A 17,296-nucleotide genomic window follows, 5' to 3' on the forward strand; every position below is an offset into this window, starting at 1 on the left:
TAGGATCAGCTCTGGGGACATCACTAGGATAAGCACCAGATACATCACTAAGATCAGCAACAGGTGCATCACTAGGATAAGCTCTAGGGGCATCACCAGGATCAACACCAGGGACAACACTAGGATAAGCTCTAGGGGCATCACCAGGATCAGCAACAGCACTGGGATCAGCACCAGATACATCACTAGGATCAGCTCTAGGGACATCACTAGGGTCAATACCAGGGACATCAGTAGCATAAGCTATAGGGGCTTCACTAGTATCAGCAACAGCACCGGGATCAACACTAGGGGCATCACTAGGATCAGCAACAGCACTGGGATCAACACTAGGGGCATCACTAGGATCAGCAACAGCACTGGGATCAACACTAGGGGCATCACTAGGATCAGCAACAGCACTGGGATCAACACCAGGGACATCACTAGGATCAGCTCTAGGGACATCACCAGGATCAGCAACAGCACTGGGAACATCACTAGAGGCATCACTAGGATCAGCAACAGCACTGGGATCAGCACCAGATACATCACTAAGATCAGCTCCAGGGACATCACTAGGATAAGCTCTAGGGGCATCACTAGGATCAGCAACAGCACTGGGATCAGCACCAGATACATCACTAGGATCAGCAACAGGGACATCACTAGGATCAACACCAGGGACATCACTAGGATAAGCTCTAGGGGCATCACCAGGATCAGCAACAGCACTGGGATCAGCACCAGGCACGTCACTAGGATCAGCAACAGCACTAATCAGCACCAGGGACATCACTAGGATCAGCAACAGCATTGTGATTAGCACGGTTTTACACCTGTTTCTTATGGTGCTTTTTCTAATTTCCAAAGTTATCAAGAACGAACAAAAAGCGGACTGAATAATGCTTTCATAGACAGCACGGCCACCTCCAGTGTGTGTGTAGGAGCACACAAACGTTTGGGTGCAACCATAGAGATTGTGCATCTGCCCAAGTGATTAGGGGAAACACTGTAGTGATTAGGATTGTTGACAGCAATGAGGTCAGGAGTTCACTTGCCACTCACTGCTTATATCTGTGGAGTTTATATGTTTTCCCTCTGCTTGCGTGGGTTTCCTCCGGGTGCTCCCGTTTCCTCCCACACTCTAAAATACATGCTGGTAGGTTAAGCGGCTTTTGACAAAAAAAGTAACCCCTAGTATGTACAGTACATGTGCACTTGAACGCTATGGAAAAGACTGTTAGCTCGTATGGGGCAGAGACTGATATGAATGACATTATCTTTATATCTTTACAGGGCTGCATACAATTGGTGCAGTTACATGCTCCAATATTCAGAGTACCAGTGACACAAACTCTACGGAACGTCCAGTGCAGCGGTTTTCAACCGCTGTGCCGCGGCACACTAGTGTGCTGTGGGCAGTTGTGAGGTGTGCCGCAGCGCCATTAGAAACAGCGGTCAGGGCCACTGGTCACATTGCAGACCTGTGAACCGGGCAGTGCTGCCGTTGAGCTCCTCTGGGAGACTCAGGTGAGCCCAGGCTGTGACCTGCATGGATGCGGTGGCGTGACATCACAGGTCACGCACGCCGCATTTTTAGCCCGCCCATTCCCGATCCGCAAGCCAGCCCAGTCACTGACTCACCTGCTCACCATGCCCGCTCTGCAGGACAGAGAGTCTGCTATCCTGTCCGCTCTCACGCTGCTGACCGCTCTGCACTAACAGGTATGTGGATTATATTTTCTGTGAGGTCAGACAATGTTTTAATTTATTTGTGTGAATGTGTTTTTAGATTTATTCTGTGGGGCCTATTGATGTGATTGTTTTTTCCTGAGAGCAGCAATGTGTTTTTTTTTTTGTTTCTGTGGGGGCCAATGTATGTATTTTATTCCTGTCGGGGCCAATGTTTTTTTTTGTGTGGGGACCAAGGTATGTGCCTTTTATTCCTGAGGAGGCCAATGTAGTGTGTTTTATTCCTGAGGAGGCCAATGTATGTATTTTATTCCTGAGGAGGCCAATGTATATGTTTTATTGATGAGGAGGCCAATGTATGTGTTTTATTCCTGAGGAGGCCAATGTATGTATTTTATTCCTGAGGAGGCCAATGTAGTGTGTTTTATTCCCGAGGCCAATGTATGTATTTTATTCCTGAGGAGGCCAATGTAGTGTGTTTTATTCCTGAGGAGGCCAATGTAGTGTGTTTTATTCCCGAGGCCAATGTATGTATTTTATTCCTGAGGAGGCCAATGTAGTGTGTTTTATTCCTGAGGAGGCCAATGTAGTGTGTTTTATTCCCGAGGCCAATGTATGTATTTTATTCCTGAGGAGGCCAATGTAGTGTGTTTTATTCCCGAGGCCAATGTATGTATTTTATTCCTGAGGAGGCCAATGTAGTGTGTTTTATTCCTGAGGAGGCCAATGTAGTGTGTTTTATTCCTGAGGAGGCCAATGTAGTGTGTTTTATTCCTGAGGAGGCCAATGTAGTGTGTTTTATTCCCGAGGCCAATGTATGTATTTTATTCCTGAGGAGGCCAATGTAGTGTGTTTTATTCCTGAGGAGGCCAATGTATGTGTTTTATTCCTGAGGAGGCCAATGTAGTGTGTTTTATTCCCGAGGCCAATGTATGTATTTTATTCCTGTCGGGGCCAATGTTTTTTTTTGTGTGGGGACCAAGGTATGTGCCTTTTATTCCTGAGGAGGCCAATGTAGTGTGTTTTATTCCGGAGGAGGCCAATGTATGTATTTTATTCCTGAGGAGGCCAATGTATATGTTTTATTGATGAGGAGGCCAATGTATGTGTTTTATTCCTGAGGAGGCCAATGTATGTATTTTATTCCTGAGGAGGCCAATGTAGTGTGTTTTATTCCCGAGGCCAATGTATGTATTTTATTCCTGAGGAGGCCAATGTAGTGTGTTTTATTCCTGAGGAGGCCAATGTAGTGTGTTTTATTCCCGAGGCCAATGTATGTATTTTATTCCTGAGGAGGCCAATGTAGTGTGTTTTATTCCTGAGGAGGCCAATGTAGTGTGTTTTATTCCCGAGGCCAATGTATGTATTTTATTCCTGAGGAGGCCAATGTAGTGTGTTTTATTCCCGAGGCCAATGTATGTATTTTATTCCTGAGGAGGCCAATGTAGTGTGTTTTATTCCTGAGGAGGCCAATGTAGTGTGTTTTATTCCTGAGGAGGCCAATGTAGTGTGTTTTATTCCTGAGGAGGCCAATGTAGTGTGTTTTATTCCCGAGGCCAATGTATGTATTTTATTCCTGAGGAGGCCAATGTAGTGTGTTTTATTCCTGAGGAGGCCAATGTATGTGTTTTATTCCTGAGGAGGCCAATGTAGTGTGTTTTATTCCCGAGGCCAATGTATGTATTTTATTCCTGAGGAGGCCAATGTAGTGTGTTTTATTCCTGAGGAGGCCAATGTAGTGTGTTTTATTCCCGAGGCCAATGTATGTATTTTATTCCTGAGGAGGCCAATGTAGTGTGTTTTATTCCCGAGGCCAATGTATGTATTTTATTCCTGAGGAGGCCAATGTAGTGTGTTTTATTCCTGAGGAGGCCAATGTAGTGTGTTTTATTCCTGAGGCCAATGTATGTATTTTATTCCTGAGGAGGCCAATGTAGTGTGTTTTATTCCCGAGGCCAATGTATGTATTTTATTCCTGAGGAGGCCAATGTATGTATTTTATTCCTGAGGAGGCCAATGTATGTGTTTTATTCCTGAGGCCAATGTATGTATTTTATTCCTGAGGCCAATGTATGTATTTTATTCCTGAGGAGGCCAATGTATATGTTTTATTCCTGAGGAGGCCAATGTATGTGTTTTATTCCTGAGGCCAATGTAGTGTGTTTTATTCCTGAGGAGGCCAATGTAGTATGTTTTATTCCTGAGGAGGCCAATGTATGTATTTTATTCCTGAGGAGGCCAATGTATATGTTTTATTGATGAGGAGGCCAATGTAGTGTGTTTTATTCCTGTGGAGGCCAATGTAGTGTGTTTTATTCCTGTGGAGGCCAATGTAGTGTGTTTTATTCCTGTGGAGGCCAATGTTGTGTGTTTTTTCATGGGTCGTGCATGCCGCATCGCCGGATGGTGTGCCTTGCGTAGTGTGCCTCGCGTCGAAAAAGGTTGAAAATCACTGGTCTAGTGGCTGCAGACACCCAAGCACAGAGCCATGAAATGTGCTGCCCTGACTCACTAAACCCATCTTGGTAATCCCCATAGTGATTATCCGGCCGTAACAGTCCACAGGCCAACATTTAATAACCTCAGAAGATTCACTGTACTTACCAACACCACCCCAGTTACATAACCAGTCCCACAGACTGTGCAAAAACATTAGCTCAAACCTGTCATATGTTCAGTAACTCTACCCAGAGCCAGAAGGAAAGCTGTAATCCAGGTGCTGATCTCTGTAGCTTGTTCACAGAAGGTTTACACAGGGCTGGACAGGATCTCTCATCCAGTTTAACTTTAATGTTTAAATGCAACTATTTATGTAGAGGCCCGGATCCTGGCTATAGGATTGTATTCTTTAATGCAAACACTACAGAACACATTTCCCCAACGCCACCACCGGTGAAACGCAAAAGCCAGTCTTGGCAGTGCCATCGTCTACATACCTGGAGCGCTGTGCCTCCACCACGGCTCATTACAAAGCTGTTTCTCTACTAATGGGCCTCCGATATACCAACTGTATCAGCTGAGGATTGGAAAGTTCTTTTCATACGGTTACAAGTAGATATTCTCATAGAATTGTAACCAGTGTACAATCTGATTGGCTGGTTCAGTCTTGCTGTTCGTTATTTATTTTATTTTAAGTTTAAGGGGTCTACTTACTAAGCAGTGTTAGGAGACAGAATGAAAAGTGATAAGAAAGTGATAAGGTGCCAGCCAATCAGCTCCTAACTGTCATCTCACAGGCTGTGTTTGAAAAATGACAGTTGGGAGCTGATTGGCTGGCACCTTATCACTTTTCACTCTGTCTCCTAACAATGCTTAGTAAATAGACCCCTAAATATTAAAGGAAAATATATAATGTTGCATGTTAAAGCTTGTTTCTTTGAATCATCCTTCCATAGTCCCCCAGAGGGGATGTAGTTGACATCCCAGCGTTCGGGATGCCGGCCACGGAATACCAACCGCCGGCATCCCGATGGTAAGCATTAGGGTTTGGGGGAGGTATCAGAGGGTGGAACAGTTACCAGAGGGTAGATGTGGGTGGTCATGTGGCGAAAAGGGCAAATTGCATCATTATCCATTTTGCTCAACTTTCTTGTGCCCATATTTCCTGTACCTTAAGGTGCCCATACACGGTGCGATAAAGCAGCCGGTCCGACGGATTGGTACGATTTAGCTGCTCTATCGTACAGTGTATGGGCATGATATCGGAAAGAGCACGCACCTGTGGGGTTGTACATTGCACCCCCAGATCTTACTGCAGGTTCAGTCGATGTGCGATCCCATGCAGTGCTATGCAGGTGGGGGAGGGGGGAGTCAGCCTATCGCACCGTGTGTTGGGATATGTCAGATCCCCATCGCTTCGCACAGTCCATATCGCATCGGGTATGCAACACCCTGAGACCGGTTAGTATGTGCCACCTAAGGAGTCTTATGAAACTAGCCAAGAGGATTAATTGGCTCAAACAACAAACCCAATTCTGTTTTGAGCACTCAAATCTTATTCCACAGGGTAAATACATAAATTCCACCAATCAGTAAGAGTATTTGCTGTCTCAGTGATTGTGATAGGTAGCCAGCTGATTGGTGCATTTAGCCTAAATCCACCAATCAGCTGGCTACCTATCACAATTAGGGATACATTATGAAACTCTGAAAAAGTTGCATAAGATTTATTTCAATTTATAAAAGGGTATCGCTGAGTATCACCGGTGGCAGCCATTGTTGGGTATCTTCTTTATCACCATCTCCTATTACTTAATAGTCTGTGCAGCTAGAGGAGGGACCTGGACTGGCCGCTGAAGCAGTAAAGTGGGCCATACACTGTGATAAAGCAGCCGATCTGACGGATTGGTACGATTTGGCTGCAATATCGCACCGTGCATGGGCGTGATATCGGACAGAGCGCGCACCCGCGAGGTCGTACATTGCAACCCCAGATCTTACTGCAGGATCAGTCGATGTGCGATCCCACAGTGACTATCAACTCAAAAGCTATTTCATGGACAGGTGTGGGCTATTCCCTCGTTATTTCATTACCAATTAAGCAGGTAAAAGGTCTGGAGTCGATTCTAGGTGTGACATTTGCATTTGGAAGCAGTTGCTGTCGACTCTCAATATGAGATCCAAAGAGCTGTCACTATCAGTGAAGCAAGCCATCATTAGGCTGAAAAATCAAAACAAACCCATCAGAGAGATAGCAAAAACATTAGGTGTGGCCAAATCAACTGTTTGGAACATTCTTAAAAAGAAAGAACGCACCAGAGAGCTCAGCAACACCAAAAGACCCGGAAGACCACGGAGAATAACAGTGGTGGATGACAGAAGAATTATTTCCCTGGTGAAGAAAAACCCCTTCACAACAGTTGTCCAAATCAAGAACACTCTCCAGGAGGTAGGTGTTAATGTGTCAAAGTCAACAATCAAGAGAAGACTTCACAAGAGTGAATATAGAGGGTTCACCACAAGATGTAAACCGTTGGTGAGCCTCAAAAACAGGAAGACCAGATTAGAGTTTGCCAAACAACATCTAAAAAAGCCATTATAGTTCTGGAACAACATCCCATGGACAGATGAGACAAAGATCAACTTGTACCAGAGTGATGGGAAGAGAAGAGTATGGAGAAGGAAAGGAACTGCTCATGATCCAAAACATACCACCTCATCAGTGAAGCATGGTGGTGGTAGTGTCATGGCGTGGGCATGTATGGCTGCCAATGGAACTGGTTCCCTTGTATTTATTGATGATGTGACTGCTGACAAAAGCAGCAGAATGAATTCTGAAGTGTTTCGGGCAATATTATATGCTCATATTCAGTCAAATGCTTCAGAACTCATTGGACGGTGCTTCACAGTACAGATGGACAATGACCCGAAGCATACTGCAAAAGCAACCAAAGAGTTTTTTAAGGCTAAAAAGTGGAATGTTATGCAATGGCCAAGTCAATCCCCTGACCTGAATCCGATTGAGCATGCAGTTAACTTGATGAAGACAAAACTGAAGGGAAAATGCCCCAAGAACAAGCAGGGACTGAAGACATTTGCAGTAGAGGCCTGGCAGAGCATCACCAGGGATGAAACCCAGCGTCTGGTGATGTGTATGCGTTCCAGACTTCAGGCTGTAATTGCCTGCAAAGGATTTGCAACAAAGTATGAAAAAGTGAAAGTTAGATTTAGAATTGTTTAGTTTGTCCCATTACTTTTGGCCCCTTAAAGAGTGGGAGGCACATATAGAAACCGTTGTAATTCCTACACCGTTCACCTGATTTGGATGTAATTACCCTCAAATGAAATCTGAAAGTCTGCAGGTAAAGCACATCTTGTTTGTTTCATTTCAAAGCCATTGTGGTGGTAAATAGAGGCCAAAATATGAAAATTCTGTCAATGTCCCAATATTTATGCACCTGACTATGGGCTCTATTTATTAACATTATTTTTACTAAAATAAAGTGAAAAAGGGTGTTTTCACACCCTTTTCACATTATTTTAGTTTCACCTGTATTTATTACAGGGCAATTGGAGTAGAATTAGTAAAATTCTACTCCAACCCCCAGTATCACTTATTTTTAGTAAAGCAGATCGCATTTCCCATGATTGTAATGGGAAATTTGATCTGTGTGTAAGTTACTAAAAATAAATTAAAAAAAAATACCGGGGGAAGCCCTGTGATAATAACGCCACATGGAGGTGGCGTTATCCAGGGTCTCTCCCGGTTACCGGGCTCCCACTCTGCTCTAACGGGGAGAGCAGAGGCGGGAGCCGGTACCAGTAATCAGCTGTGTGGTCTAAATAGACCGCAAGCTGATTGCTGTAAAAAAAAGAAAAAAAAAATTAAACATTTTTTTTTTCACTTACCTGAATCCAGGGACCGGTGATCGGGCCTCCGGTGATGGCTCCTCTCCGGTCAGCTGGTCTCCCACAGTGCACTGGGGCCCGGTCATCAGGTGATCGGGCCCCAGTGCAGTATGGGAGATCACCTGATCGGGAAGCCCGGAGAAGACCACCGGAGGCCAGGAGGATGCAGGTAAGTGTAATGAAGGGAGGGGGGGGTCGCGGGGGGGGGAGGGGGGGGGTCACGGGGGTCCGCGATCGCGGGGGGCGGGGCTTAGCACCGGGGGGCGGGGCTTAGCACCGGTGGGGGGGTAGTAGCGGTGGTCGGTCGGCGCATGCGCGGGCTCTTAGTCACGGTATTTTTTCCGAAAATACCGCGACTAGAGTGCGGATGGGATCCGCAGGGACAGAGCTTTATCGCAAGCTCTGTCCCTGCAAGGGATTTATAGTAAATCCCTGTGATATTACCTGAATTCGCAATGCGAATTCACTCGGTAATATCACACTACAATCCGCATTCAATATGCGGATTGTAGTAAATAGAGCCCTATGTCTGAAATCATTATGTGTCTGAGGGGCCTATACATCATAACTTAAAAATCGATGGAGGTAATTAGGTTTAGAATTCGCATGGAATTCTACCTCATTACCAGAGGAATTAATCATTCCTCCTCCCCATAACTATCTATTTAGAAAAGCTGTCATTTTTGCGATGACAACTTTTTGGAAAATAGTTAGCCCTGTCCACACTAGCTTACCGCAGCTGGAATAAGTGCTGCGCATGCGCTGTTATATTCGTAAAACCAGCGCATGCGCAGCACTGCCTACAGCTGCGGTAATTTTGAGTGTCCTCCCCCTCCCCATACCTCCCCCCCGCCCTGCACTTACCTGCCCGCTGCAGCGCCTCTGGCTCCGGTGTCTGCACTGACACGTGTTCTCCCAGCAGACCACAATACAGTTTAGAAAAAAAAAAAAAATATATATATATTTTTTTCAAAACTGTATTGTGTTCTGCTGGGAGAACACAGTGTCCGAGCAGCCACCGGAGCCAGAAGAGGGACCAGAGCGCCGGAGGGAGACGTCGGGGGACCTGCACACGCTGACTCAGGTAAGTGTCACCTGTTATTCGCCACCTCACAGTGGCGGATAGTAACTCAAATTCCGAAAATACATAATTTTTGGAATTTGATGAATACTATAATTTCCACATCCCCATACTAATGTACTAATATACCCATACTAATGTACTAATGTATGGGGAGTGTGGAAATTAATGCAGGGGGACTTAGCAAGGAGATATCAGTGATATCTCCTGTATTAAGTTTCTTCATGAACACTAAAATAACGATAATTAAGGAAAATGTCCTTAAAAACGTTATTCTAGTGTTGATGAATAGGCCGCTAGGTCACCAGTGACTATGACAGGTAGGGATTTAAAGCCAAATTGAACAACAGATGCTCACTGGAAATGAAAAAGTCTAATTACGAAAACTTGGGTGAGTGCAGTCATCACCTGTAGGGTCCCATGGGATGGGGCTACTTGGCAATTATGCCGAATGTCCTGATGTGCGCTGGCCGCACAAATCAGGACACACCGGTACTTGTGTTACCACAAATATCAGTAACAGATTGGTGGATTCAGATCTTCCGTTCATACAGATCCATCAGTAACAGTGACCAAGACCATCCATCCAAATGTTTCCACTTAAGTTTCCGATTGTATAGAAGTAACTTGTTGGGTGATATTGCATCTCTTATACTATAATTTGAATAATACCAGCCTTCATAATACCAGCCTTCATAATATCAGCCTTCATAATACCAGCCTTCATAATACCAGCCTTCTACTAGTAGGTATGTTTAAATCACCAGGTGATGTCTCCTTCCTGCTATAAACATCTCTCTGTACCAGGGTAGCATAGCACAGCAATATAATAAATAAAAGATAAACAGTTTCTGCCCTGCCCTGATAGACCTAGAGAAACGTTAGTATAGTGCAAATCCAGAGCTGTCTCCGCCTCCACAAAAAATGGCTCAACTGTCCCGTCTGTGAGGCTGTATAATAGTTCTATAGTTAGCAAGCTGTAAAAACTCCACAGGACTTGGAAAGCGCAGACAACTGCAAGTGTGGCGGCAGCCTGCTGACATGCCAGAAAGTAAGGGAAACCACAAAATGATTCCATCCATAGCTGCCATGCTAGAGAGATCTGATGCGTATCCCGGTAAAGGAATACTCCCCTGTAAGGCATAGCAACAATTTCTGATGCCAGCCCCATGGGCTGCCATCAGAAACTGTGGGGCAGATAGCTCCAAGTGTCTGACTGCCAGGTGAGAGGTGATGGGTTTGAGTCCCGCGTATGACAGCATTTTGAAATGTGTGTGTTAAATAAAAGAGGATGTGACTGAAGGTGCTTGGGGAGATGGCCAGATGGGAGTAGGAGTCAGCCAGGGTGGAGATAGGGGAGGCCAGGAGATGTCGGGGATAAAAGAAAAGGAAGCTACAAGTGAGAATGATTATAAACAAAAAATTGAGAGGCCCAAACCACGCCAATTGCCCTGCAACATGCCCCATGTTGCACCAATATTAATTTATATATATATATATATATATATATATATATACACATATATATACACACACATATATATACATACACACACATACACTCACAGTATAAATATATACATACAGTATAAATATATATATATACACATACGCACGCATACATACACACACATATATACACACACAATGATATTGCTGACTGGAACATTGTCTGTCCCTACGGCCGTACCTTATCACCAATAGCTGCACTTGTTATCTTGTTATACATCCTGTATTACTTACTTACATTTGTGAATGTTATCAGTAGCTCGTTAATGTGAAGCAGCTTCTATTTTATACTTCGTGGTTCTTTAGAAAAACTGAACAGGACCAGACTAATACTATATTCCTGTCCAGTATCCCCAGCTGCAGGGACAGAACTGAACAGGTTATCCTGGGATGACTGGTTTATAGGGCTACCAGGTCTATGGAGACTTTGAATGGGGATATTAGTTATATACCAATACGCCAGCCAGTGGGTGCAAGTCAGAATGTCAACATTCAGAATCAAGATGTCGACACATGCAATTAGAATCAGCTGCAATTAGGGATAGCTTTAGGTTAAAATAGCAGTGTTGCCATTGACCAGGTCGACATCAGGTCAGTGTCGACATTGTGGGCATCAACATGTCACCTGCCGATGTTCTGAACATGTCGACATTGTGTTGTTCTGAACATGTCGACATCTGAAGCCCCTGTCCCTGCGGGTGCCAGATGATACATGGCAACGGTAAAAATCGCATTTTGCAATGCGATCTTGGGCGATAACATTGCGCCCAGGTTGCAATGGAAATGCGATTTTTGATAAATGCCCCCCCCCTATGTCGACTACCAGATAGAGATGGAAAAGGGGCAATTTAAATGGAGGTGAGGTCCCGGCTGAGTCCTCTTTCTCCAGTAAAGTGTCCTGGGCAGATGTGAAGCGCGATGAACCATTAGATAGTTTGATAACCTGATCTGCTCAACGCATGTCGAGTAATCTCTGTTAACAGCGTTGTGGACTAAAGTCAGATAATTCCCCTTAAATGTCAGTTTCGGAGATAGGAGCTATCCATCAGTAACAGTGTTAGAGGAGACGGGCAGCAGCGATTTGGGCTGAGTAGCGGAGGTTACTTCAGTGATACATTGGAAGGCCAGTAAGGGGAAGGTGGCATTAATTGAAAGGAGAGAAGAAGCAGAATACAATTTGTCTTTGGGTCTTGAGCGAGTAACAGAGGAATATACTATTTTGCAGCATTTTGCTAGGGATTGTCTGTAGAGCAAAAGCAGCACCAAGGTAAGGACTTGAGAGGTAGAAATAATGGTGAAATTGTTAAACTACCAGATTGATTGAGCAGCTGCCATTTTTTTGTTTGTGGTCATGAGATGCATGAATGAGCCAGCATTAGCAGGGCATGCTGGTTCTAGTGGTGCTAGTTGGAGTTCCCAAGGGTGACTTCCCAAATAAGCTGGCTTTCAATTTGGATGCATTTATGTATGTGCCTTTATCATGAGGCCTTACGTTTGCCAAAATATATATGTGCCTTTATTATGAGGCCTTATAATTGGTATATATTACATTTGGGGTGGGCGTTTGGGCGTAGGGCACCCGAGGCTACACTGGCTGGGCCTCCTCAGGGCATCACCACTTAATACACAGTTACTTTTCATATCACCTTTTATGTTTTTTTTATATTCATGTCATTTTTTCACATACTGTATATTTTAACCTTTTTCAACACTTATTAACTACTCGCACACATCTATACTTTACACTGCACTGTCACTCTCTTTCCATATTCGTGTGATGCTGTTGGGAGGTCCTGGGCTGGACGTTTTTTTGGGGTGCTCTGTGACCCGGACATGATCCCCTTAATGTTAGGGACTGCTAGTGACAGAGAAGCCGTGACGTGGCCTAGCAGCTTCCCATGTATTTGCAAATGCATGTAACCAATATTATTATTTTGTTGCAAGTATAATTCAGTGTGCTGAGGAACAATAGGGGGTTAAACCCCCCTCCCTATTCTACTTGGTATGACCCCTCCCTTTCATGCATCTGAAAAGAACTACCAGATTGATTGAGCAGCTGCCATTTTTGGGGGTTTTTTTTGTTTAAATTGTTAAACTCGACAGTGGGTAGGGGCAGATCTATTAGATTGAGGGAAGACAAAAACTTCAGTTTTATACTTTGTTTAATCAGCAATAAACTCAGGTTCATGTTGCACCCGGGAAAGAAGGCGGCTATCTGTAACTATACAATGCGCCCAGTGTACATATGCCTACTGGCTCCTGGTGGCTGGCATGGAGTAAAGAGATTTGTGCAGGTGTTAAACATTATTTTAACAGTGTAATTACTGTAAGTACATTTCTGTGCTGGCAAGGGCATTGTTTAATATACGCAGTGGCTGACTTTCTCACAATAGTTGTATTGTGCCGTCATTTGGGTGCGTCAACCTGGGTAAGGTTTGTCAGAAGCAGAACCAAGAGGAGCAGAAGCACCGCAATGTAAAACGCCCATGTGATAATAACAGAATAATACTGTAGGTACACATTGGAATCCTCGCTGTGGGTGCCAGCACTAGTTGGACGGTGGTGTTAAAATATACGTCTAAGAGCAGCTCCTGTACTCACATCCGCGCCCCCTCCGGGCGCACACAGCTGCCGCGCCCCCCTCCAGGCGCACACAGCTGCCGCGCCCCCCTCCAGGCGCACACAGCTGCCGCGCCCCCCTCCAGGCGCACACAGCTGCCGCGCCCCCCTCCAGGCGCACTCTCACTCCAGGCATGTCCCTTACAAATAATCTAGAGCGTAAAAAAGCTATAATAAGAAATATGGGACATTAAGTTGGCTCAATTAAATGTACCACTCGGAAAGCTGGTACTGAAAACAGTGACACGCCTGTCCAGAACACCCTTATCGGCTCTATAAGATGCTTTATCTGTATATTTAGGAAGCAAGGTGTGGAACATATCTACGTGGGTGGATTTTAATCATTTCTAATTTTTTCCAAATATCACATAACCAACTTACACAACGCTAAGGTCACTTGTTGAGTCACACACACACCCATATTATGTTGTTTGATCGTCGCTAAGCATTAAACAACTCTCACGCCAGCCAAAGCTTCTGGTTACTGAGTGCCTTTGGGTGTAGGCTAGGAAATCCTTCTGTTCTCAGGGACATGCATCCTGCCCCTGTTTTAGATACTTATGGACCATTTACCTCTTCATCTTTCTCCAACTCCAGACCAGTCTCTATCAAGTTTCCTTCAAACTCCTCCCTGCGGAACCTCTTGTCATCTTCGTGATAATCCATTTTACTCTCAGTCTCGGCTAACTCTACATCGCCAGCGCCGCCGGGAAGCTGGTAACTGTCTTTGCCACTCCGCAGCGACTGCACGGAGTTGTTATGCAGGGACTTTTTACTGTGCGTTCTGCTGCTGGAGGATTTCTTGTAGGTGTAGGCCAAAATGTAGTCCACTTTCCTCTGCCCATCTCGGAAGAGCAAGCCATGTTTACAGGCAGATTCCTGGTCCGCACCCAGAGAATTCAACAACTGCAAAGGAAAGGAAAAAATAAACTGATGATTCTTTGTTATAAATGTCGAATCAGTTTCGGTCAAGAAATAACCCTCTATTATTGTTGAATTGATTGTTACATCGGCAATGAGGACAGCTTGTGCTGTGCTGGTATTTTAGTTTTTTGGTGGCCACAAACATTTTTAGAGGGAAGCACCTGGAGCAATGACATTAAACGTAAACCATTTAATTATTTGCATTGCTCGGAATGAGAGAGATGAATGCTCGGGTTGTGTGTTACCTGAACCCTGTTTGTTGTCTGCTTGCAATGTGACGGTACTGGAGAGTGTTCTAGGTGAGCCACCTCCTATCTATAAGGCATGCATGCCTATTGTTGAAAAAGCATTTCACGGAATATTATATATATATATATATATATATATATATATATATATATATATATATAGGCTGTGCCTTGTACCAACCAAGTATTTAAGTTTTCCAAACCTTGTGCATATGTATTAGTGAAAATAAAAATCTGAAATGGTCACAGAAAGAGCCTGCTCAGAAGGCCAATTAGTCTGTTCTTTACCCACTAACACTACATGATTTACTATAGGTACGACTGACACTGTGCATTAAAAATATGTTACATGCTACTATTTTGTAGCATCTTAAATGACCCCTCTAAAGGCCCCCATACATCAGCAATTGATTGCAGCAATTCTGCATTTTGCAATTGTGTATAAAAAAAAAAACTTTCCCTTTTTCAAACGATTGTGGCAATTCTGCAATCGATTGAAAAAAGGAAAGAATTTTATACACAATCGATTGCCGATGTACCAGGTGTAATGCAGCACGCATCCCCCCCCGTAATGCAGCACGCGTCCCCCCCGTAATGCAGCACGCGTCCCCCCCCGTGATGCAGCACGCATCCCCCCCCGTGATGCAGCACGCATCCCCCCCCGTGATGCAGCACGCATCCCCCCCCGTAATGCAGCACGCATCACCCCCCGTAATGCAGCACTCATCACCCCCCTGTAATGCAGCACGCATCACCCCCCTGTAATGCAGCACACATCACCCCCCGTAATGCAGCACACATCCCCCCTGTAATGCAGCACACATCCCCCCTGTAATGCAGCACACATCCCCCCTGTAATGCAGCACACATCCCCCCTGTAATGCAGCACACATCCCCCCTGTAATGCAGCACACATCACCCCCTGTAATGCAGCACACATCACCCCCCGTAATGCAGCACACATCACCCCCCGTAATGCAGCACACATCACCCCCCGTAATGCAGCACACATCACCCCCCGTAATGCAGCACACATCCGCCCCGTAATGCAGCACACATCCGCCCCGTAATGCAGCACACATCCGCCCCGTAATGCAGCACACATCCGTCCCGTAATGCAGCACACATCCGCCCCGTAATGCAGCACACATCCGCCCCGTAATGCAGCACACATCCGCCCCGTAATGCAGCACACATCCGCCCCGTAATGCAGCACACATCCCCCCCGTAATGCAGCACATATCCCCCCCCATAATGCAGCACACAATAACAGTGTCCATTTCACTTGTAGCACACATCCTCATTCTATTTCCCAGTGTTTCCTCCACGGAGGGTGGAAAGTGATTACATAATCGGAATCAAATCCCAACACCCGGAGTCCGATGGTTCAAAATCCCAGTTCAAAAGCACAGGTAAGTATACTATCCCTAACCTCTCTTTCCCCCCTAACCCTACCCTAAAGGGTGCCTAACCCTAACCTCCCCCTCCCCGCTCCCTAATCCTACCCTCCCGGGGGGTGGTGCCTACCCCTAACCTCCCCCCAGGGGTGCCTAAAAATTAAACCCCCCTCCCCGCACCATAAACCTAACCCTAACACCCCTTTACCCTAGCCTAACCCTCCCAGGGGGGTGCCTAACCCCAAGTCCCCCCAGGGGCCCCTAAACCTAACACCCCCACAGCGGCTGTCCGCTCCCTACGCCCCGGCTTACCTTCATTCGGTATGCCGGGTGTCGGGATTTTAGCGGGTGGATAATAACAGGCGTCAGGATTTTGACGCCTATTATTAGTCCCATGCCGGGATATCAGTCGGAAAGTCGGCGGTCGGCATTTCGACCGCCGGCTTCCTGACCGCATACAATGGGCTACAGAGGATAGTAAGTACAGGGAGAGGGTTCCGTAGGAGCTGCGATGTCACTAATGATCTGCATTAATTAGCTGCTGGGTTCTCCCAGTCAGTCCCAGGGGCTATCCAGCAATCAGCAGCAAACACCAATGCAATCTTCAGTCTTATGTAACAATTATACAATGTTTATTAAAGGTGTGAAAACTTCCTTCTGCTAGAATAGACACATTTAGCACAACAAGCAGCCCAATTAAAAGATGTTCTGTGGATTCTAAAATGTGCATTATATATATATATATATATATATATAAAAAATTGTACTAATAAAAGTGCTTCACCACTATTAATGCTGAATGTGCAATGATTAACCCTTATAGGTTCTTTCCACTCAACACTCCCGTATTCACGGTGGCAGCTTTCTATTTCTCCAATGAGACCGTTGTTGTAGAGTCCCACAAAGATTATGTAAAACAAAAGGTGAGAAAGAAGTGCCTCATAGTGTAGTATTTCATAAATAAATGCTGATGGGGGGGTAATGTATATGCGTACCGTATATAATATCAAATCATGCACATAGTTGTATCTTTTGTCTCCACTTCCCGCTGGTTATGTGGTAGTTTGTTCCTTCCAATGGTCACATACATATACTTTGTTATGTGCATATGTGGAATAGCTGTTTCTAGGGATGTCTCACCTGTGGTAATCGGGTGTAAGATGATAATTAGCACCGATAGACGAGCGCTTTGTAAATCCCAGGTAATCACTATGAGGGGCTTCTTTCTCACCGTTTGTTTTACACACACACACATATATATATATATATATACACAATACACATATATATATATATATACACACACACACACACACACGCACACATATACACACATACACAGGGGCGCGGAGAGGGGGGGGAGCAGGTACAGATTACCCGGGCCCGGGCTTCCTGAGGGGCCCAAGTCCGGCACCGCTCCCCCTCCCTCACAGCAGCCCAGCACACAGCGTGTGATGAGCTGCAGTGAAGACTGATCGTGGCTACCAAGCAGCAGC

The 17,296-nt window shown here is 45.2% G+C and overlaps 1 protein-coding gene across 4 annotated transcripts in view; it reads right to left on the reverse strand.

Moving 5' to 3' along the window:
* ANO1 (anoctamin 1) overlaps positions 1-17,296 on the reverse strand; it is a 194,258-nt gene that overhangs the window by 55,554 nt on the left and 121,408 nt on the right. For all 4 annotated transcript variants that reach the window (XM_088461501.1, XM_088461500.1, XM_088461502.1 and 1 more), the window contains one exon: positions 13,805-14,137. In XM_088461501.1, the coding sequence (XP_088317627.1) occupies positions 13,805-14,137 (333 nt within the window). The remainder of the gene's footprint in view (positions 1-13,804; positions 14,138-17,296) is intronic.

The sequence above is a fragment of the Taudactylus pleione genome, unplaced genomic scaffold (genome assembly GCF_031769625.1).
Source record: "Taudactylus pleione unplaced genomic scaffold, aTauple2 ptg001060l, whole genome shotgun sequence".
Taxonomy (NCBI): domain Eukaryota; kingdom Metazoa; phylum Chordata; class Amphibia; order Anura; family Myobatrachidae; genus Taudactylus; species Taudactylus pleione.